The 23,140-nt window shown below is 37.9% G+C and overlaps 1 protein-coding gene, 2 long non-coding RNA genes and 1 other non-coding gene across 5 annotated transcripts in view; 1 reads left to right on the top strand and 3 right to left on the bottom strand.

Annotated features, from left to right (window-relative positions):
* The window catches only part of LOC141368785 (uncharacterized), a 133,298-nt gene extending 119,078 nt beyond the window's left edge, over positions 1-14,220 (bottom strand). For both annotated transcript variants that reach the window (XR_012372075.1, XR_012372074.1), the window contains exons 1-2: positions 14,099-14,220; positions 4,961-5,123 (exon numbers count right to left, since the gene is read on the bottom strand). This is a non-coding gene — a long non-coding RNA (uncharacterized lncRNA). The remainder of the gene's footprint in view (positions 1-4,960; positions 5,124-14,098) is intronic.
* Positions 13,713-13,806, bottom strand: trnai-uau (transfer RNA isoleucine (anticodon UAU)). The gene is made up of 2 exons: positions 13,769-13,806; positions 13,713-13,748 (listed from the first exon to the last, which is right to left on the bottom strand). It is a non-coding gene; the product is annotated as a tRNA-Ile (tRNA).
* Positions 14,221-14,874: 654 nt separating the features above from the next.
* LOC141368784 (uncharacterized) lies at positions 14,875-16,337 on the bottom strand. Its single transcript, XR_012372073.1, has 2 exons — positions 16,163-16,337; positions 14,875-15,698 (listed from the first exon to the last, which is right to left on the bottom strand). It is a non-coding gene; the product is annotated as an uncharacterized lncRNA (long non-coding RNA).
* A 5,280-nt stretch (positions 16,338-21,617) lies between these two features.
* haao (3-hydroxyanthranilate 3,4-dioxygenase) overlaps positions 21,618-23,140 on the top strand; it is a 42,479-nt gene continuing 40,956 nt past the window's right edge. Inside the window, exon 1 of the mRNA XM_055170620.2 lies at positions 21,618-21,715. Coding sequence (XP_055026595.2) covers positions 21,633-21,715 — 83 coding nt within the window. The 5' untranslated portion in view covers positions 21,618-21,632. The remainder of the gene's footprint in view (positions 21,716-23,140) is intronic.

Genomic DNA, 23,140 nt, shown 5'->3' with positions numbered 1-23,140 from the left:
AAAGTAACCTTTCCCAAACCAGTAATGAATACTCATGAAATTTGTGTTTGTGTGTGTATGCATTGGCAGGTGTAGATCCATGTGTTGAAAGTGGCTCTTGCGATGAAAGGTTGAAAGGTTTAGCATAGTCTCGGTTGCCAGGATTAAACTGGATCAAGAACTGTACAAACCAACCAGTTGAGCTGGTTGCACCCAAGCCACAGCACAATAGGTACTGGTGTGTGTTGGTTTTGCTGCTCTGAATAGACCACAGATTTTGGTTTGCTAAGGGACCAAAGGCCGCAGGGATCTAAACATTAGGGTACAAGGGTCACAATCATGGCTTCCTTTGACAAGATGTGGCTCCCGATGAGCTCAGAGGCTAGCTTGTGTTAGCAGAGCAACCTGCAGTACATGTGTCCATAAACAAAGGAATGTGAGAGATGGGGCCTGAGGTTTGAGTATCCTATAAAGCTCTGTACTAATCTTAGCCGCGAGTACTAAGTACACAGAGCTCGAGACAGACTACACTGGATCAGCTTGAAGAGATCGGGGTGCACTCTGACACATCTTTCCTGCATCACTAAGCAATGTGTACATGTTAGATTGAGTTTCAGTTATCTGGTCTGCATCTATCTATCTATCTATCTATCTATCTATCTATCTATCTATCTATCTATCTATCTATCTATCTATCTATCTATCTATCTATCTATCTATCTATCTATCTATCTATCTATCTATCTATCTATCTATCTATCTACAGCAGGGCTAGTCAACTGGCGGCCCCACCAATCATCTTTATCTGGCCCGCCCATAATCTTTGTCTGTTTTAAAATCAGCATAGTTACTTTAAAACCAGAAGGAGAGTTGGAAAGGGGCTGAGTGGGGTGCCAACCATCTGCAGGTGCCTAATTATCGGATCCAATTTGAGCTTTGGATGAATTAAAAAAAAGAAACTTGTGTGACTGACTACACCACGTGACATGCCAACCGGAAGTGATGTATTTCAGTGTGTTCTAATCAAAACACTGTGTGCAAGGTGAAAATGATTAATCTTTTACTTTATCAGTAACACTTGAATCCCATAAAAACGATTGATTACTGATAAGTAAATGATTAAAGGGGAAATAAGTAGGATTTTAAGTGCTTTATTAATCAAAATCAATGTCTTTATTCATAAATATGTCCTTGTTGGTGTCAAATGACCTCTGCCAATGATCTGACTTTTCTTTAGCCCTTTTCACACACAAATTCCGTAAAATACACGGCATATGAATCCTGGATTTTTCTGGAATAGTTAGATTTTTTTTCATTCACACTGCCAAGTTTATCCGGCATGTGACGGTCCCGGAAAGACACGTGACCTATTGAAAGTCCCGCCCTCTCTTCTACGCAGCGTCTGAAGTTTGCATATTATATATTATTTCTCCCTCCAAGAACCACTCGCGTGCACTTTTGTTTATGATAAGATTATTAAGGAGCGCGTGACGCACCGTTCTAATGCTGGTGAATGTTCTCAGCTTCAGAGTGGATATTTGACGAGCTCCATGAGCTCTGCTTTAATACAGTTTTCAGACATTTCTCATCGTGATTGTTTATATGCATTTAAAACCCGCATTTTGAGGAGCTGAACGACTTGTTGGGATGACGCGTGGCGCGGGTATTTTCGTTTATTATAGCTCAAATGAGCACGTGACGCGATATTCTTTTATGCTGCTGAATGATCTCCGTTTCAACGCAGTAAGTAATGAGCTAACTTACCTGATATCTGCTTTAGTCCAGTTTGCTGACATTTCTCGTTGTGAATGTTGTAAATCCCTCATTTTAAAGAGTTGAACCAACTTCATGTTGCCATGACACGCGCGTCCTAACTACGGCACGTGCATCATTGTTTATGTGTGTCATTTATCATTTCCTGATTACTGCGTCAATCTAGTTTGCAACATGAATGTTTATATGCATGTTATCTCGTTGTAAGGAGCTGAACCATAACTTGTGTTGTGATGATGACGCGCGCATCCTCACTTCGACACGCCCATTACGGCATTCTTGCGGCTTTTTGTTCACACAGAGGGTTACCCGCGTATCTTACTAGGTCCTCTTTCCGGCAACGATCCCAGAAGATTAACTGAACGAGTTTTTGTTCACACAGCCGATTGTCTGGCAATTTTACGGGTATTTTCTGGGACCAGAGGTCTGTGTGAATGAGGTTTTTGTAAGCTTAGAATTTCTCCTCTTTACTTACATTGAACGGGTAAGTCCAAGGAGGCTTCCATATCGTTCCGCCGTATTGATAAAATAAAAGCAGAGAGGGACAAAAAGCACTAAACTACCAACGCGTTTCCACAACACGTTTTCATTCAGAACATGTGAACCAGCTTCAACGGACAAGGAGATCAGTGATTACATAACGGCTACTGTAGTTGCAACACGCATTTGGAAAGGGGAGGCACTAGAAAGCACTGTTCGTTTGAATGCAAAATACAATTCCACCATTAGATGGGGGTTAATCCTACTTATTGCCCCTTTAAGTATAAATATATTCATAGATTGCGCTGGAATGAGTTTCTCTCATGTAGACACAGATTTACAATTACACTGAATTCAGTAAGACTGCCACTAGGGGGCGAACTCCAACAGTCGTGTCCAAATGTATTGTACAATGGAAAGGCGGTTTAGCCTATGCATCTTTAAAATATTATAAAAATAAAACATAAAGTGTAATTTTAGTCATTAGGAGAAGACTAGCTATATGTTTGACTTTTTAAAAAGTAAAAATTTATGAAAGTTAAACAGTTATAAACAACTGATTGTTTATTAATGATTATTTACACCTGCACTTTTTTGTGCAATGCTCATAGTTCAAATATTAACATGTGGCTCTTGCAATGTTAAACGGCAATTGTTTTTAAATATAAAAAATAAAATATGAGTTTTCAGTAATTAAAAGGCAAAATACTGGATAAAAGTGTACATCTTTTTTTTTGGAAATGCATATTTTTAATATATGGCTTAAAACAAAAAGTAACAAAAACAACATAAGTTATAACATATATTAATAGTATTCGTCACCATTTAGAGCTACATTAAAGGGATAGTTCGGCCAAAAACGATATTAAACCCATGATTTACTCACCCCCAAGCTGTCCGAGTTGCATATGTCCATCGTTTTTCAGACAAACACATTTTCGGATATTTTAGAAAATATTTTAGATCTTTCTGTTGATTAAATGTAATGTTACGGGGTCCAGCAATAGTCCACGACCTTCAAGTCCAAAAAAAGTGCGTCCATCCTTCACAAATTAAATCCAAACGGCTCCAGGATGATAAACAAAGGTCTTCTGAGGGTAATCCGTGCGGTGTTGTTGTAGAAATATCCATATTTAAAATGTTATTAACGTAATTAACTACCTTCCGGTAGCGCCGCCATCTTAGTATCATACGCATTCAGGATGAGCGCTTACGCAGCGTAAAGGTTTCTCTGCTGCTGCTCTGTCCCCCCGCCCTCCGAATTTGTCATACGTCACTAAGAAAAGTGCGTACACTACGCTAATACTCTCTCCTGAGTTTAAGATGGCGGCTGAGTCATCGTTTGTCTGAAAAACGATGGACATATGCCACTCGGACAGCTTGGAGGTGAGTAAATCATGGGTTTAATATCGTTTTTGGCCGAACTATCCCTTTAATCTCCTACTGGAGCGATATTGCTTGAATATACAATAGGTAAAAGTAAAAATAAAGGTAAAATAGGGGGTAAAAGTTTGGCCCGCATCATATATACAATTTTTAAATCTGGGCCTCGAAAAAGGATCTATCTATCTATCTATCTATCTATCTATCTATCTATCTATCTATCTATCTATCTATCTATCTATCTATCTATCTATCTATCTATCTATCAGTTCCTCCAGAAAACGCGATTATGTGATCGCATGATTCAATGCATAATCAGACAAAGTCCGCATATTTTTTTTAAAAAATATGCTGCACTTCCGCCGCATAAATTGCAGATTTTTCCTCGGAAAATATGCAGGCTTGCATGATTTCATAATCCCCACAGTTTCGTAGCAAAAAAATCATATATATCTTAGCAAAAAGTTGAAAAATTGAATCTATGATCAGACACACCAGTTGACAGTGAAGTGATTGTATGGTAGCCCATACTCAAAATGTGACCTCTGATTTGGGCCATCCCAGTAAATAGTGAACACACGCATACACACAGTTGCAACCTGCCGGTTGTAAGAGTTGAACCATCAACCTTTGGGTTCTAAGCCCAACTCTCTAACCATAAGACCACGACTGCCTCAAACAGTAAGATACCAGTTTGGCAATCTGAGGGACAACCCCATTAGTGAACCTCTATGCACACTTCAAGAAAATGATCTCTGAAGTTTCTCCAAGAACTATAAAGGTTATGTTTGGCTATCATTGGATGCTTAAATGAGCTAAAAAATTAAATTGAATTTGCTTGAGTACACAATAAGAAATGCTTTCAAAAGGGGACCAAAGGTTTGCCAAAGTGTTCCACCAATCTAGAAATCTGAGGAATCCCCACATTAAACTTTCCATTTCAAAGTTGCAGTGTGATTTCCTTATATATTTACTCTAGTGAGACCAGTGATGAAGACATCTAATGGATATTAATGCCATTTGAAAGGCTTGAAAAAGGCCTGACCTTGACTCCTTCAATAAAAGCAGAACGATGCATGCCGCACCTGAACAAACATTTACAATACTGTACTGTAGATGTCTATGTTTGTATAAGTTATATGGATACCCTTTATGTGCTTCTTTTTCCCACCCATTTTGCCAATTTATCCACTCCCTTCGGGATGCGCAGGTTTAGAGCTCACACTGTGCTTTCAATTAATGGCTTGTCGTGAAGTCTAAATGCAGCAGTGTGAACAACCAATCTACACTCAGTATAATTAAAGAAGTCACAAGTCCTCTCACTCAACAGCTTGTTAGCACTGACCTATTATGGCGCTTCGCTGTCTGAATGACAGGACCCTTGTGAAGTCTTCCAAGATGTTTGCTCAGCCCAAGCAAAGAGTTCTGGAATGGCAGCAATAACAAGCCTCGACGTCTGGAGGGAATGATGTCAACCCCCTAGTTCTGGATCAGAGCCTGGCACGGATCTGGGGAGTAAGAGGAGGGGGGCGAGTGTCACCCACTGTCAAAATTACATGCAGTTGGCTTTGCTCCCTTGTAATGTTAAAGTATAAGCGAACGCGCTGAATGGGCCATTCATGGCTTTTTTCCTCTTTAGCACAACGTCAAAAACACAACATGGTAAATGTTTGAGAACTGGACACTGATGAAAATGCAGTGCGCTGATGAGAGCTGTATGCAAACTTATACGAAGGGTTTTCAAAACATTCAGAGGAAACGATGTACAGTCCTATTACTGGATTATGACACTGATGAAAATACCAACATAAATTTACATGAACTAACATCTGCAACGAGAAGCAGCAGACAACCATTCAAGAGCAAAACAGTGCGACTGTGTTTTTTGTGTAGCTAAGTAGTTGTGGCTTTAAGTGGAAATAATCTATAATTTAAATAATTTAAAAATATATTTAATAATAATAATCCACATTTTAGAATAATATGAAACTAATCAAACTATGGCATAGCATAAATATAATGATGGGAATTATGTTGTGACTAAAAAATACAAAACAAAACCCACACTTTTCACAAAGCCACACTTTGCAGAAAATGTGCAAAAAATGTACTCTTGGAATTACCCGGCGTCTTGTGGCTTTTTAAGCTGAATTGAAAGGTGGTCCCATTTATTCAGGGCTATTTTTGGCTGGTTTTTCTTTATTGTTTGGTCCAAGTTATCCATTTTTTAAATAAATGTTTTGTTTTCTAATATAAGAAAATAACACATTGGCACAATTCTATTTCCCCACATAGCTCATTTTAAACATTCATACATAGATGAAACTGGACCACAAAACCAAAAAAGGGTACTTTTTAAAATTGAGATTCATACATTATCTTTTTCTGAAAGTTGGTTAGGATAGGCACAGATTTGAAAATCTGGATTATTCAGCTAAAAATTTGCCTTTAAAGTTGTCCAAACGAAGTCTTTAGCAACAAATATTACTAAAAATAATTTTTTTAAATAACTTTTAAACTGACTTAAAATGCAATTCATCGACTGGCCACTAGAGACAGACTCCAAAAGGGAGTCAATTCCCAAAGACCCCCATGCCCAACTTTACAGCAGAAATAAATGTGTTTTTGGTCTAAATACAGTAGCTAATTTTCCCCTTCATGACAACTGTGAGGGAGGTCCCGCCTCTTTACCCATTTTCGGTTGTCCGCAATTGATGCACGTTGATGCGAAGCCAAGATAGTGACGGCAGGTCCCGCCAACTATTGGCTTCAAAAAGCTCTTCACAAACCTATGAGTGACGTCATGGACACTACGTCCATATTTTTTACAATCTATGGTTGGAACCCATGACCTTTTGCACTGTTAATGCAATGCTCCACCACTGAGCACATTCAATATAATACAATATACTTAATATCCTAATGATTTTTTGGCATAAAAGAAAAATTGATCATTTTGACCAAATCATAAATATCAGTCATGTGACCGTTTACGTCATTCCAGTTGCCTGCCGCCATCTTGAGTACCTACCGAGTACCAGTAGGCTACTGACAAGCATTGGCTAGCGGATGATTCTTACAGATACAGGAAATGGCTACGAAAGACAACATTTTGCACCTCGACTGTCATGAAAAGAAACACTACTTTAAAAAAAATATCTTGGTTAGGGTGTGATGCCTACTTGATCCCTGATGCGTTCATCCAGCCAGTGTCCACTGCTACCGAACTACCACTATTTTTACAACACTAAGAAGGCACGACTTTGCTCGAAGCATCACCTGGATCTCTACACATGAATGCGAGCATTGAGAACATTGTTTGTGTACACGGAATTTACTAAAAAGAAGGTTTTGAACAACTGACTTTGGCTGTTATGGTGTCTGCTCGCCATCTTAACAGACATAAAGAATCGATTTCCGAATGCGAATGAATGAATCTCATATGAGGCTCCTTTTTCAATTAGAAGGTAAATTTGTTTTTCACTTGTGACAAAACAACGAATTATCTGTGCATTTATCTATGCTTTAGGAACTATCCATCTTTACTCTCGTCCCTCCTTGCGTCACATTCGGAGATCGATACATCTTGACTGGGAAGATGGCGGCGAGCGGACACCAAAACATCCAAAATCAGTTGTTCAAAAATTTCTTTTTTAGTAAACTCTGTGTACACAAGCAATGTTCTCAGTGCTCGAGTTACGTGTAGAGACACAGGTGATACTTCGAGCAAATTATCATGTTGTGTCAAGCCTTCTTAGTGTTGTAAAAACAGGGATTTTGATGCTCACAACATATTGAAGGCATATCTTCTAGTTCTTTTGCGACCACTTCAGGTACTCAAAATGGCGGAAGACAAGTTTGAGATGTGTGAGACGTCAGCTGATATTCATGAATACAATGTATTGTTGGCTATTGCTACTGATATATCCGTGCAACCTAAGACTTGCTTTATGTTGAGGGTCACACATGCCTTCAAATCAAAAGATTTATTAGATCACGAGAAAGATTTCATTGACCCTAAACTTACAATAGTGTACACGTTAAATCACTTCTACTGAAGTTTTTATACAAGGCATTAATGCAGAGATCTGGTTGAAGCAGCAGGACATTTTTTTAAGAATCTGTCTTTTCCGGAAAGTCTCGGCTCTGAAAAGGAGTTTGTTCTCTTTGCTCTCAAGATTTTTCATTGCCAGGATCTCCCTAAAGACGTCTTTGAACTGAAGGGTATTGTCAACACCTCCTAAGAGATCAGGCATACTGGCCTTGACATATCCACAAGGAGCAATAACCTGGACTATGAAAGATCCAACCTGCTGTGCCCATAAGGCAATCCCCTGCCTGTCCAACATTAACTACTATAAGAAGCATTCCCTTGTTTAAACACCCATCTAATCCTTTCCTTCTTGGGAACAACATTGCTTATCATCAACACCTCAAGAAATAAGGGATTGTATGATAAACAATACTGTGTGAGTCATCCAGACTGGTTGTGCCAGTGCTATGCCCTTATATTTACCTATGTTCAGAGTTCAGATACACTCAATCTTGTTGTGCTACACTTTAATTCTTGTTCACTGACTGAGTTAAATGTGTAAGATACAGAATACTTCAAGATCACATCTGTTGAAAACTACAGTATGCAAACTTTGTGTTTTTGACAGTTTAAGCACAATAAGATGCAAAAGAGAACTTTTCACGAGGTGCATGTCAAAGGATCAGGGTGCGAGTAAAATCATTTGATAGTTTAAACTGGCAAGGCTTTAAAATGCATTGCACCTCTGTGATGATAAATAACTGCAATGACGGTGATACAGATAAATATGCAGTAAAAAAGGAAAGGTGTGTAGCGCTGTTAAACAGGTAGCATGCAGCCATATAATATACTGTACACCGTATTGTGCATCCCTACAAATGACTGAGGTCTTGTGTGCTAATGCAGGTAGGTTATGTATTGCATTCATGTTATTAATGTTTCAATAAAAAGATATATGGAATAAAACTATTTGGACCTCCACATAAGCAGCTCCCAACTGTTGGGTCTCCTGCATTTCCATAAATCAAACAGCGTCCATTAAGTATTCTATATATGTATCTGGATGGGCAGTAGGTCCAGGGGATGTGGTCAGGAAATGCTCTCTGTTGCTGACACTGTATGGGGTAGAGAGAGGAAGGATACAGTATCTTTGGTCTGGCTGATAAAACAAAGAAAACTGCACAGGCAGGCTATTTTTATCAATAAATGGGTTGCAATGCAAGCACAGATGAGTCAGAAATGCCTCCTCTCCAAAAAGTTTGGATAAGTGCGAAAAAGCTCCACTTATCCAAAAAATTCTGCAATAGGTGTTTCCGGTTTTTAGTTTTAAAAAGTTACTATGTTTGTAATAACTCAGTAAAGGCATTTGTGAATATTTGCATTGCTAAGAGTGCTCTGAAAACCATCTGAACTTGAGGATTGTGAAAGAGGTTCATTTGGAGTTCTGTAAATCAAGTTAAATTTCCAGCAGAGAGGAAAATATGTCAAGGGAACTGGCAGAGGAACAGTCTCCTGAAAACATGTTAATAAAGCTATAAAGAGGTATAGGGAGGACAGGGCAGATATCAGATCAGGCCATTATCTCTACCTGGGTCTGCTTGCATAGTTTGTCCCTCTTAAACAAATATTTAGTTACAGCTTCTGTGTATTCTCACTCTCTGCATTAAACTCTGAAAGTTGGTAGTTCAGTTCTTTGAAATTCACGCACGGACTATTGCAAGCAACTGGGAACTAGTTTGTGAGTAATAAACTCATATACAGTAAGTGAGCATTTCAGAAGAAACTAAAATAATGAAATCATAACTGCCCTCAAGAGATTTTTTTTGAGGACTGGAATCACAAGAAAGAAACATGATTATAAATACAGTCCAGTTCTCAAATAACTGCACAATATTAAACTGTATTCCTGAATAAGGTAACCTGACCTGTTATCAGTTCATGCCAAATGAGGTGACATCATTTCCTCTTGGCAGACTCACAAACACTTAATCTTCAAGTTGCCTGGAGGGAAACGGTGTGTGTGTGTGTGGAAAAAAACAGGCGCAGTAATGATAATAATTATGCCTTCTACTATAATGAGCATAGCCCACGGGCCTTAGTACATAACACTGAACCAATGACCTGTCACAACTCACAGCTAACAGTCATAGCTAACCAAAGACATATGTGAGTTATAGCCTAAAATACATTCCACTGTCATAAGGCCTATAAAGGTGAGATTTATTCATGTGACTGGTACAGATTTATTAAAATGAGTAGTGTACACCTATAAAAAAACTGTACATCCACGTAAGAGTTACAAAGGATTACTTTAGCGCAACTTTTTTCAATTAATGCATAATATGGCTTTTCTATGCATTGGATTAAATCAGGGGTTTTTAAACATTTTTGTCAGACGAAACGCCCTTAACCAAAATAATTTATTCCTTAAAGTACTCCCTGAAATTTTAAGCTAATATTTAAAAAAATGAAATTAAATAAATTAAAAAATATATTTTACACGTTTTAATTTGCTTTTAATGGTGCGTAAAAAAAATCTGTCTATTTTGCATGAGTTCTTAGTTTTCTGCTATATTGTAGTGTCGTGTAATGGTCACAAGGCATCCAGATTAAATGGATAAAATATATATTTTGTGTAAGTAGGTGTTTTATTTATTTATTTTTAAAATATATATTTTTTAATTTTAAAATGATTTATTTACATTTTATGATTTAAAGGTGCAGTGTGTAATTTTAGAAGGATCTTTTGACAGCAATGCAATATAATATAGATAACTATATTATCAGTGGTGGATAAAGACCTTATAGAACAAACTGTATTGTTTTTATTACCTTAGAATGAGCCGTTTTTATCTACATACACCGTGGGTCCCCCTACACGTAAGCCGCCATTTTGCGCCGCCATGTTTCTACAGTAATCCTAAACGGACAAACTGCTCTACAGAGCGTGTCTGTCACTATGTTGTCTCAGATAAGGACATGTCTGTCCTGTGACGGCTATCGTAGCTTCTCTATGTGCTTCAAAAGAGGGGGTGCAATTTGCAACCTCACCACTAGATGTCGCTAAAATCTACACACTGCACCTTTAAAGGTGCAATGGGTACATTTTAGGAGGATCTATTGACATAAATGCAACTATTATTAGTAGTGAATAAAGACCTTACATAATGAACAGTTGTGTTTTTGTTACCTTAGAATGAGCCGTTTTTATTTAAATACACTTCGGGTCCACATACATGGAAGTCGCCATGTTTCTACATTTCTCTACAGAGCACATTTTGTCACTACATTGTCTCAGACAACAATGTGTTTGTCCTGTGTCGGCCACTGTAGCTTTTCTATGTGCTTCGAAAGGTAGGGGTGAGCGGTGGACTGAGTCGTTGGTTGCAATTCGCAACCTCACCACTAGATGCCGCTAAAATCTACATACAGCACCTTTAATTGTAATTAGTTTATCATCCACTCACAAAAAACATCTGATTCCCTCAAGAACCACCAGGGGTTTTTGAATCGCAGTTTGGGAAACCCTGGAGTACATTAACATATAGATACAAATGATCTTGCTCATGCAACGTAAGGACTTAGAACATAAAAGCATCCCTAATTAAAGTATTTGCCAGTTCATTTGTTGATTGTCCTATCTGAGATAAGGACTCTCAGATTTAATCGAATTCTCTAGCGAATATCTATGTAAAAGTGTATAGGTAGAATTGTATATTTGAACATTTAGATTTGTGGAAAGTATTAAGAAGTGGAATATTACCTCACAGAATGTGTCTTGTTATATACTTACACTATGTCCCAAAACATTTGTTAAAGCAGCAATTCTAAAAAAGACCCATTCAAACCCATGGTTAACAAATCTATAGTCAACGGAAGAAAAATTATATATAGAAGAAAAACATTCTTGACGATGTTTGGAGAGAAAAGTGAATTGTGTGCATTGAGCCTCCTTAGTGTTTCGACAGCTAACTGGTATCTGCTTCCACAGAACACAACGCAAGTGCAGACAGATCACAGCGATGACAGATTTTGCCGATTTCACATTGACAAAAGGCTTGTATGGGCAAAGAACCACTTTCTGACAAAACACCTCCAGTGTCCTATGTAGTGCTCTCTATGTCTATGACCCAGATTACTAGGGTAACACTGAAAGAAAAGAAAGAAAGTTGAAAGGAAAAGTAAAAAAAGTTAACTTACGAGTGTTGCAAAAAGTGTTTACAAGGTTCAAGTTATCTCTGCATCGTGACATTAATGCTAATACCGGTAAATGCCTTTTAATTATGAATGCTATTTCTGTTTGGTGTGCAAATGCTCCGCTAAAGCCCTTCCCAAAAAACTGTAAATCGAAAACCACCGTTAAATTGAACTCAATGTTTATTCCAGAAAGAAAGGTCATCATCACATTGAACAAGCTACATCTTAATGCAGCGTCTCAACCAAGAGGGGTTGATTTTTTCCCTATGCTGAACTTTTTTCACTTCATGTCATGTTTATCGCCTATAGTGCAGCTTAGAAGGCTACTAAACAAAGAGGGCAGGTAATGCCATTATGCAGGTTCTGTCCTTTACAGGGCGGCTGAATTTGGTTATTAATACCGAATCTGTTAAGTGAAAAGTTAAGTCTGTGGTTTGGAGGGGGGGCTGACGGTCAGCTGTCTGCGGCTGTCTCTACAGACTGGATTTGTTGAGTCACTCTTTTACTGTAGGATGTTTGCTAGTCTTATCTCATGCATGCCACGATCCTTTCTAGCTTTAGCAAACTTCCAAGGCTCTCCCAACAGAGTTGAATTACATTATCTATTTCTGTAATCAAAATGAACAAGTCAGCATTGAATGTAAACGCCCAGACAAATGAACATAAATCTTCCCACAGCGTTGCCTCTCAGAAGAACTCAAATCAGATCTGGCTCTGATCCCATATTTAGGCATATTGGGAATATGTTGTTGATTCTCTCTAACATTAGTGTTAAAGGCAGGCCAAAGATCATATCAAAACTGTCAAGATCAAGTCTGCAATGAAGTCCATCTGTCATATCTGATGTTTAATTTGATGTCTCAAAACATCTTAGCTAAATGGGCCTTGTCAGGCTGCCCACAATGCATAGGAACAGATTAAATAAAGCTTTTTTACTCTGGCTGTAAAAAAAATGAAAGAAATATGAAAACAGGGCATTGGGAAAATTTTACAATCAAAATAAATGAAATTTAATGACATAACACCTCAATGCACACAACACAAACTTGATGCTGTGATAATATCTGCCAGTCAGCATGAACACATCTGGAATTGATTGTGGATATGAAAAGCAGCATTGCGTGCATGCAAGGTCTTAATGTTCTCTGTCAGAAAACTAAACTTTTATACAACATATTAAAGGAATTGAATTGATCTAGGCTTCAAATAGAGAGTTTGCATAAGTGTCCAAACAAGTAATCAAATTTAGGTCTGTTCTTTAATCTTATTAGCTTTCAAAATTGTAATTTTATTATATTTAAGAAAGTAAAGAAAATAAGATAAAACCTCACTTCAGAAACTAAGAGAAAGCAAAGGAACAAAATGAATTGAGGAAGTGAATAAAAGTGGACCTGATGAAATGCATTAAAAGCAATAAAAAAATGAATTCTTAAACTTTGAACAACACTGCCATCAACTGGTAGGCATGTTTTAGTGCTTGCAGTTCATGTATTAGCTGTACAAAAGGCTTTTAGATGATCGAAGACTGACGCCTGCTGTTCGAAAGCGGTGCTACATATTATAGTATAAAAATATTATAATACTTCACATAATTGTGTTTTCATTTTTACTCACTCTTTTAAACTCACTTACTGTTATAAGAAAATAACATTAATTATTATTACTATTATTAATAAGCCTGATATTATTCCTTATTTACCTAAAAGTGTATTGTATTAGCATGCTATGCTAGTAAACATTTCCGCCATTTTTATTACTGTTTCTCTTTTTGTTTACGTATTAATGTCTGGGCAGTGTTGTAACAACTTTCGGGACAATAATAAAATGGAATGTTAAACAGCTGTTGTGTGTCAGGTTGTAAAAACACTGCTCCAGGTGAGGCTCGAACTCACAACCTCGGCATTGCTTTGCAATGTACTGCTATATAAGTACCGCGCGCTAACCGATTGCGCCACTGGAGCTTCGCTCACATTGGCTGCAATCAGATAGTTAAACATAAGTCCTGTTATACTCTACATTTATATGTTTTAAATATTTTGATAACACTACTTCCTTTTATTGACCGATATGTGCTTTATTGACGTAACCACACGTATATGTGTAATCACACATAATTTGCAGTTAAGTTCTGCGAGGATATTACGCTATGTGGCGCGTGCTTGCAGTGCTGTGAGCGTACTCACTCCAAAGGTCCAGAATTTTTTAAATGTGATTATTGTATTAATCAATGCTTGTGACCATGGTCGTACTCACCATTGAGGTCCCCGAGGTCCTGACCGCGTTCATTTTCTGACGCTCGTCTTATTTGACTCAAAGCTCAGCGCTCGTTTGGCTTTTTGGTGCGCCGCGCAGACCGATCGGCAAGTGACGTCTTAAGCCGAAAGTATTCACCTTATTCCGCCACGCCCCTTTTTAATTCTTCGCTCTTCCGCATTTTGTCAACCGCCTTCCGCTGCTAATATGGCACAGTGCATTCGGTGGTTAGTTTGGTGGTTAAAAGATTGTTTGTAGTTCACTATAACTTTAGCGAAATGACAAATATCGCTACTGCTGTAAATGTTTTAAATTAGGAGGACGGTTAAAACTTCATATGACGCTCGGATAGTCTTATATTGTCCCATCAATCGTCTCGTGGTTAGACGATATGAAGCGGCCGCGGCAAGTAACCTGGCATATTTAATTACCTCGTCCTGTCAGGAGTTGATGGAGCAGCATTGAAAATTATTAAAAGTATGTCTATTTACACAGTGATTTCGTCTTTTTTAAAGCAAATGTGCACCTTAGCCAGTCCAATAACTATTTCGTTTTTATGTGGTAATGTATGATAGAATTCATTTGCAAACTTGTCAACACTTATTCCTTCAAATCAGGAGACTTAAATCATTTTAAGTGGAATCTACAAAGCTCACATACGGTTTAAGAAATTCCCTACAGATACTATCTGATCACATTGTAAAGGTTTATATAACTGTATGACAGGTAACATCTGATCACATTGTAAAGGTTTAATATAAATGCACAACATCATATCACATTGTAAAGGTTTAATATAACTGCATGGCAGGTAACATCTGATCACATTGTAAAGGTTTAATAAATGCACAACAGCTCACATTGTAAATGTTTAATATCACTGCATGACATCTAATCACATATGAAGGTTTAATGTAACTTTACAACAGGTAAAATCAGGTCACACTGTAAAGGTTTATAAAGATAACTAGACTAAGAAACAGCTAACTTTTCAGCAAGACCACCCTGCAATAAATTAAGACACAGCTTTATCAGAGTCATCAGGAGCTGATCCCAAGCGTATATCTGGAAGCTGTTGGTGTATGTACTGGTAAAGTGCTTGGCGACTGTGTAATGGATGCAATATCAACCCTGTGTAAAGCTGACAAAGATGATTGTTTCTCAGCAAAGATATGTACATTTGTGCCAGCTTAACACATTGAAGCGGTTTCTTCGACAGGGTTTACAGGACTAGGCCTTAATTATATTAGGACATTTTAGTTTTTACAAACAAACCTTACAAAAAAACAAGACTGGTGCACATCTTGTGACAAAACAATGGCACTCATATATGTTGAGGTATGTCAGTACAAGGTGTTTTTACATTTTTGTAGCTCAAATATGCATTTTAGCCTGGTACCAGCATAAGCCCTGTCTGAGAAACCGCACCATTGTTTTCCCATATCAGATGTAGGTTGCTTCAGGTTGAGTTGTGATTTTAAAGTGTAGTTGTGGTCAGAGACGGATGGATCCTCCCATTGTGTTTCTGCATCACAGTTTAGGAACATGTTGATTGTATCATCCTCACAGTTGTCCACTGCATCACTACACATCAATGCATCTGTGAAAACAATATAACCATAAACATTTTTATGTTAGTATTTAAAGTAAAGTTGCATCATGAGAATTAATATATATAAATGGCACCCATACTTAAACAGAACAGTGTGTAAGAGAGAGATGCATTAAAAAGAGACAGTAACATTATACACACAACCTTTAACTTCAGTGTTAAATAATACGTTGTTTAATAGGTCATTATCAATATCTGAATGAGAAATGAACTGACATTCTAGCATCTGAAATCTCATAACTTGTAGGAATCACGTGGGCTACTGTAAGAATGCAATGTACTATAATATCTCGTTGTACTATCGTAAATATATAAATATTGGTGGACAATTAAAACCATTCAAATAGTTGCATTTTATAAACTAACGTTACTGATCTTAAGTGTATTTGTAGAACGGACTTCACAAATCTAACTTTTGACGAACGAGCACATAGTTAGCTAAGATAGCTTACCTGAAACTGGACACCTTTTCAACACCCGGCGTGGTTTAAAGTTACCGGACCATCGTAGTCGAACCATTGCCTGGGATAAGGGTGTTCCTCAGTCGGCTTCCCGTCCGTTAAAATTGGTAAGAAACAAACATAAAGGCGCTTGAATGAACTTTTTAAGCTTAACGCGTCGTCTTCAGTCACTGCCTCAGCTGCTCATCGTCTATGCGGCCGGAAGAACGTTGACAAAATGAGCGAAATGGCGCCGCCCTTGTTGTCGTGAAAAATAAGGTGAATACTAGGGACGTCCGCGTATGCGCGCCGTCCGCATGACGTCATTTTCGTCATCAGGAGGGTCCGTATGGCGAGTGGATAGTGCCACGGATAACCAAGCGAAGGAGACAGTCGTGTACTTTTACGCGAGATAAGGATACGTCGCCTCCACTGACGCGTGAGACCAACGTCGTGGATAAGTACGTCGCCTCCACTGACGCGTGAGACCAACGTCGTGGATAAGCACGTCGCCTCCACTGACGCGTGATACCAACGTCGTGGAGAAGCACGTCGCCGCCATAGACACTTACCTCAAAAGTAGTTGCAGATGCTGTCAGACCTTTTTAGAAGTGTGTGTGATCGTACAAACCTCAGCAATTGAAGCTAGATCTTAAAAGCTAAACGTGTTACATTGCAAATGTATTAAAAACATGTGCAAATGTGCACACTTGGCTGTATGTTACACAGTCATATTTAGATTAGTTGAGCCTTTATTGTCTCCTATTGGAGAAATTTGTCTTGGGCAATCAGGAAATAAAAAGCGATACATTAATACATACACAAAAGAGATAGAAAACACACTTTGCTTACACAAAACACACCCACCATCCCACCTCATCCTGTCAATTCCACATGTCCCGTTAAACTTACTATAATAGTTAGCATTTGTATTGCACAGTACCCGATTGCACAATTCCATAACAGCTATAAACACAGCATATACACTCATAAATACAAAAAACCTTACTATATATATATTTAATAGTTTAAAACACTATGGTTATGGTGTTTAAAATTCAACACGTAAATTTAAATAGGCTATATATATATATATATATATATATATATATATACACACACACACACACACACACACATTTCTTAAACATGCCATTGTTAACTTTTGGTATTTTTATAGATGTGAATAATTTGTACTTTTCCTTGGGAATTTCTGAAATAAAGAAAAGTAACACATTTTGTTGTGCATTGTGTTGCAGTTTAAAGCCTGTATATACAATAATAAATAATAACACAACAAACCCCCACCCTTAACCCCAAAAAAACATTCATCAGCTGCTATATGGATTGAACTGCTGTAGAGTTAACTGGCTTGTGAAGTAAATCTGCTCAGCTTCCTGCTTGCACAGCCAGACCATGTATGATAAGCTACCAGGAGAACTTAAAAATTGTATAATTACACCATTATATTAATACAGAAGAGTAAGCTATTATACACAGGCAACATTTATTATACACTGCACTAGTAGACATGGTTCCTTTTAGCCGTATGCTTTACAATGTTTTCCAAAATGTGGGTTGCAGCAGTACTGCAGGCAGCTGTAGCTTAAACTACATGAGACTGTCAAAACCTTAATGAAATCAACTGCACAAAATACAACTAATTTTGTAGCTCCTGTTACAATGAAAAATTATAAACAGTATACGGGTTTGTGAATTACAATTACATAAATATCAGAGTTGGGCAAAGATACATCAAAATGTATTTTAAAATAGAATACCAAATACCTTAGATTCAAGTGTATCAAAATAACCTACAAAATACAGCAGCCACAACATGTATCAAAATAAACTACTAAACTATTTTGAAAATACTAAAAATACTTTTACATGAGAGCATGACATTTCTTCGCAAACCTTCCATGAGTTGGGCTATTTGATCTTTTGCCTTACCATTACAATGACTCTGAGTCATGAAAAATCTGACATATGCAACCGGGTACGAACTGAAGGGGCTACATTGCATTAGCAACACTGACAAACAAGTCATTCATAAGACAACTGATGGCACCTGTATTCATAGCAGCTAGTTTCTAACCATTTAATCTAATCATTTGCTCGCAGCCTGCACGTTTCTAACATTGACCACCACCTTTCATATGGATACATTTTCCGGTCTAGGGCTAGACAAACTTCTCAGTAGGCACCAATCAGAGGCCGCATTTCTATGATGTCATCATTTAGACTTTTACAAAGTATTTTACAGTATTTTAAAAATACAAAACATTAAAGTATTTTGATACAAAATACAAATGCATTTCATCAACCCTAATCAAATACAAAGTACAAAATATTATTTTACTATTTTGTTCAGTAAGATGTGTAGCTGTGTAAATTTTCAACTCTTAAATTAAAAAAGCTTAATGACCCCTTAAAAATGTAAATACTTGAAGACAGGACATATACTGCTGCCCAATATGTTTCAACATTACACAAAGTTCACTTACAACAGTGAATCATTAGGACACACATACTGCAGCCCATGTATGCATCCACACACACATGCCTGATAAACAGTATCATAATATATAATATTATTACTGTTAAATAATTTTTATGTTGCTGTTATACTGTCTGAATATAGCCTACTTGAATAACTTAGTATCATCTAAATAAATAGCGTTATTGACATAATTTCAACTTCAACTGACCTTTGAATATTCAAACCTCTGATTGTTAAGATTCCCCTCTTTTCTCAATTGTTTGGGGTATATGAAGTTTTAAATGTAGGTTCTGGAGGAGCCCAATCATTCAGGCCTGTCAATCATAATTAAAAACATATATGAGCACCAGTCTCTGCGCCTCTAAGCCTAGCTCCTTCCCATCTCCTTCACTGTTTCCTTTCTTCCTCTCTGCAGTTCCATTACAGGGGGGTTGAAGTTTGGGCTCAAGCCCCGACCCCAGGTTCACTCTCTTTGAAGGTTCACAACTCCCTTCGAGAACAGAAAGCCAAGTTAATTTACCAATAATTATTAAGACTAAATGGCCAGGTGAACTAGTAAACCCTCTTTCAAATCCATCCACTAGCTTCACTGAATTAATAAACAGAAAACAATCACTGTTAAGAGAAATATTTGAAACACATGAAAGGGGTACGTCATGAAAAAAACTTTAACACTTTCTTGTGATGGTAAACTGGGCCAAAGAGGAAGACTGTATAGTACATATATACACATCAAATGATTACAGACTAAATCTACCACAGTAGCCAGTAGAACAATATAACTGCACCAGTTAAATTACTTTGATAAGGCTATATAAATAAAAACAAAAAATTAAAACGTATTAACTTTAATACTAAAGACAGCAGATCTTTTAAACTTAATAGAATAAATGATTAACGCAGTTGTGGTTGCACTACAGTTTCAAAGACAGATAAACAGTTGGTATTTCAAAAGATATCAGAAGCTGATAGTGGCTTTTACTATGCAAATCTGTCAACTTTTAACTTAAACCCGTTCTGATGCCTTAGGGTGCACAGAAAAGTTAAAGTAATGAAAGTTAAATTTACATTCAGTACTCACTCACTGATTGTTGTCCACCTTGTATTGGTGTCCTTTTGTTGCTTTAAATGAAGTTCAATCAGTTTGGCCTATAACAGTAAAACTCGTTTTGTAGGACTGCAGCATCAGCACCACATAAAACAACACGTAGTTATTTGGCGACGACGTGGTTATCAGACGTGCTTAGAGACGACGTGGTTATCAGACGTGCTTAGAGACGACGTGGTTATCAGACGTGCTTAGAGACGACGTGGTTATCAGACGTGTTGTAAGGCGACGTACATAGTTCAGACGTACTTAGTACACGTAATTTTTTAGTAAATTTCGAACATACGCCGTCGTGACGTCGCCGCCGGTAAACGATTCTTCCATGCACTCGCCGTGACGTCACCGCCGGTCTTCCGTCTGCAGTCCCTATCAAATCCATTCAAAACTCCACACGGACTGGCGGCGACGGAAGGTTAGGCTGCTCCTTATCCTTCTCCAGGTTAGGCTTTGAATTGGCAGCATCCACTCGTCATAGGTCCGCGGCCGGCCGCGCGGACCGTCCGCGTGCAGCCCAAAATTTGAGACCGCGCGGACAGTGCGCGTACAGTCCGCGTACGACAGCGCATGCGCGTGAACATATTTAGACAGGGCACCCCACTATAAACAATTATACAAAGGAAATAGACAGCATTTGCACACACACTATCGTTTTTCTTCTTTAACTTTTACTTCTTCCAAGAACAGAAAGCCCTGGAGCATGTTTGTTTGATTCCTGTTCTTTGTTGTCTTATTGTTTGTTCTAAACTGTGTTTGCAATGGTGGATCAGTTACTTTTCTTATCCTAATGTTTTAATGTAGCTACTGTAAATGTCGCCAAATCAGTGCTGCCCTGACAGCCTGTTAGACTAATAATTTGAATAAAAAATCATTTGAATTGCGTATAGTGTCGAACGCGGCCATCCGCGTGTAGCCGCGGGGACTATACTCGGAAAGCTGCGCGGACGCGTGGGCGCGCGAGCCGGACGCGGACGCGGAAAAAAAGTATACCCGAGCCTTTAGCACCGCAAAACCAATAGGCTTGTTTGAGATGAGCAAATTCTGCGCAGAATCGATCACCGGTGATCCGCGCAAGATGCATGTCGGTTAGAAAAGTGTCCGACTTACGTCCGACTTGCTCTGATGTCACGCTGACGTGTGCAAAATAACTCTCGCGATGGAGAGGCGGGCTCGTCGGATTCTACAGCCGAGCGCAGTTGCTCTCCACCGACTGCGTTGACGAAAAGCACGATGGGAAAAGACTTGCTGACGACACAGCTTAATGCTCATTGGCCAGGTTATGTCAGCTGATGACTTGTTAATTCGAAAAACTCTAATTCCTGTAGTAGTTTTTATATTAATTCAATTGTTCTTTATGACACTTATATTTTTTATGAGTTCCTGTAAACTTCTGTATTGGTGTTGATTTATTTGTACTGTGAGCTGTTTATATTTCACACAACAGAAACGAATTTGTATTACCACTAGATTTATTCATCCCAACATTTACTAAGTAACCTTTTCCAGTAACGAACAGTTCACCTTCGTTGATTCTCCTTATAAACATCTTTGTGTAAATGAATTTATTGGTATTTAAGTTGCATCTATTTAATCCGCGATAAAATACGCGAACGTGATCTCTGCCTATGCTGACGTTTGTAGTCGACTGGACTGCGAGATTGGTGAAGTGTCTGACTTAAAAGCTCTTTTTTCACTCCTCCCCTTACTGAAGCCGTCTGCTCTCGTCTGAATTTCAGGCAAGGCAAGCTGCATCTCAAACAAGCCTAATTTAACATCAGTATGCTTTTAAATAGATCTCGCGGTAGTGTGATGTCACAGGCCAACAGGTCTGCGCTGCAACCTATTCAGTAAGATAAAGTCAAAAATATTCCGGTATGACCAATAAAATCAAATCAGGCAGACAGAGGTGCAACTCAGAGGAAGACAGATGCGCAGTTAGTGGAAGTGCAACAAAGATGTAAGTAATCAAACGCTGACTAATATACAGCAGTTTAAGGACGAGATATAAAACCGCAGTGATTGTCAAGGTGACAAGACAAGAAACATTACGTAGCTGAGCCAGATGTCCAAATTTAATGCGCCGCTTTTACTCCCTCCAGTAATTCACTTCCTGTTATTCAGCGTGTTTATTAACAAAATTCAACGCCACCCTTTAATTCTTGAAGATATATTTTTACTGTAGGCTATAATGATTAGATCCACTGTGTTGTTACTGGACTGCTGCTAAGCTTGAACTTGAAAACGCGATGGATCACGTGCGCGGTACAACGCTTCATCCACCTGTAGCGCGCGTGCACGGAGTTTAAATGAGCCCATGTTCATCTTTTGGCTTAAACATTTTATTACGTTCGGTCTTAAAGCCTAATAAACAGTACCCGTTGAAGTCATTAAAGTTAATTAAATAACAAAAGAAGAGAGAATCCATCCTGACTTTCTATAGCGTTGAGCTCTGCTATTTGAAGTAAGTTTAAGTTGTATAAAGTTTAACCTTTATCATGGAATTTGATTTCCTGAACAACTTTTACTAAAGTTACTGCAGTTAACACGAAGCATTCTGCTTCATTAACAGACATCAGCCTAATCGTAGATTCATTTATGCTTTTTTATTAATTACAGTTTTCTTTCATGGGATATGGACCCCCTAAAGTAGCTTTGGCCAACCCATTTATAAGATTCTAGTTCCACCACTGCATTACTGATGTATAAGTGTATAATAAGTATGTGCATATTGTGAATTAATTTAATAAATTAATTATTGCTAGCCTTTAGTTAATTCACTTACATCCTCCTATATTCAGTTAGCCTATGTTATACTGACACAGCCCAGTGTGCCCAGGATGGTAAAATAAGTATTACAATGTATTCCTAATGACCAACACAAATCTTCTGCATACTGACATGATTTGAAATCTATTGTTATTTGATTCTTTGGTTTTGTATTAAAATTAATATATGTAGAAAAATAAGATTTTTTTTCCTGGGGTGCATGCCCTATAAAATTCTTATATGGACCTCGTATTTATAAAATCCTGTGTATGGCCCTGCTCATAATTAAATACAAAAGTAGGAGAAAAACTGCAAAAAGGCCCACTTTTTTATAAAAGACCCCAACTTCAATAGGCTGGCTACGGACCTTAATAGATCATATTTATGCAAGGAGACAATTTGTTTTTTAATAGACTTGTGGTTTCGGATAATTATGTCTCGTTGACAAACATATTTTCACTGCATATGTTATACAAGGCAACATTTAAATGAATCTGAATCGCTTTAATAGGGTTGCAGCTTTAGGAAAAAATACTTTTCACTTACCAAGAGATAGATGGCAAAGTCAGTTACTCAGTGAAACGTGCTGCAACATTGTAGGCAAACATAGTGTTGT

This window comes from Misgurnus anguillicaudatus, chromosome 11 (assembly GCF_027580225.2).
Source record: "Misgurnus anguillicaudatus chromosome 11, ASM2758022v2, whole genome shotgun sequence".
NCBI lineage: Eukaryota > Metazoa > Chordata > Actinopteri > Cypriniformes > Cobitidae > Misgurnus > Misgurnus anguillicaudatus.
Note: the sequence above shows the minus strand (reverse complement) of the source record. Positions and strands in the feature narration are given on the sequence as shown.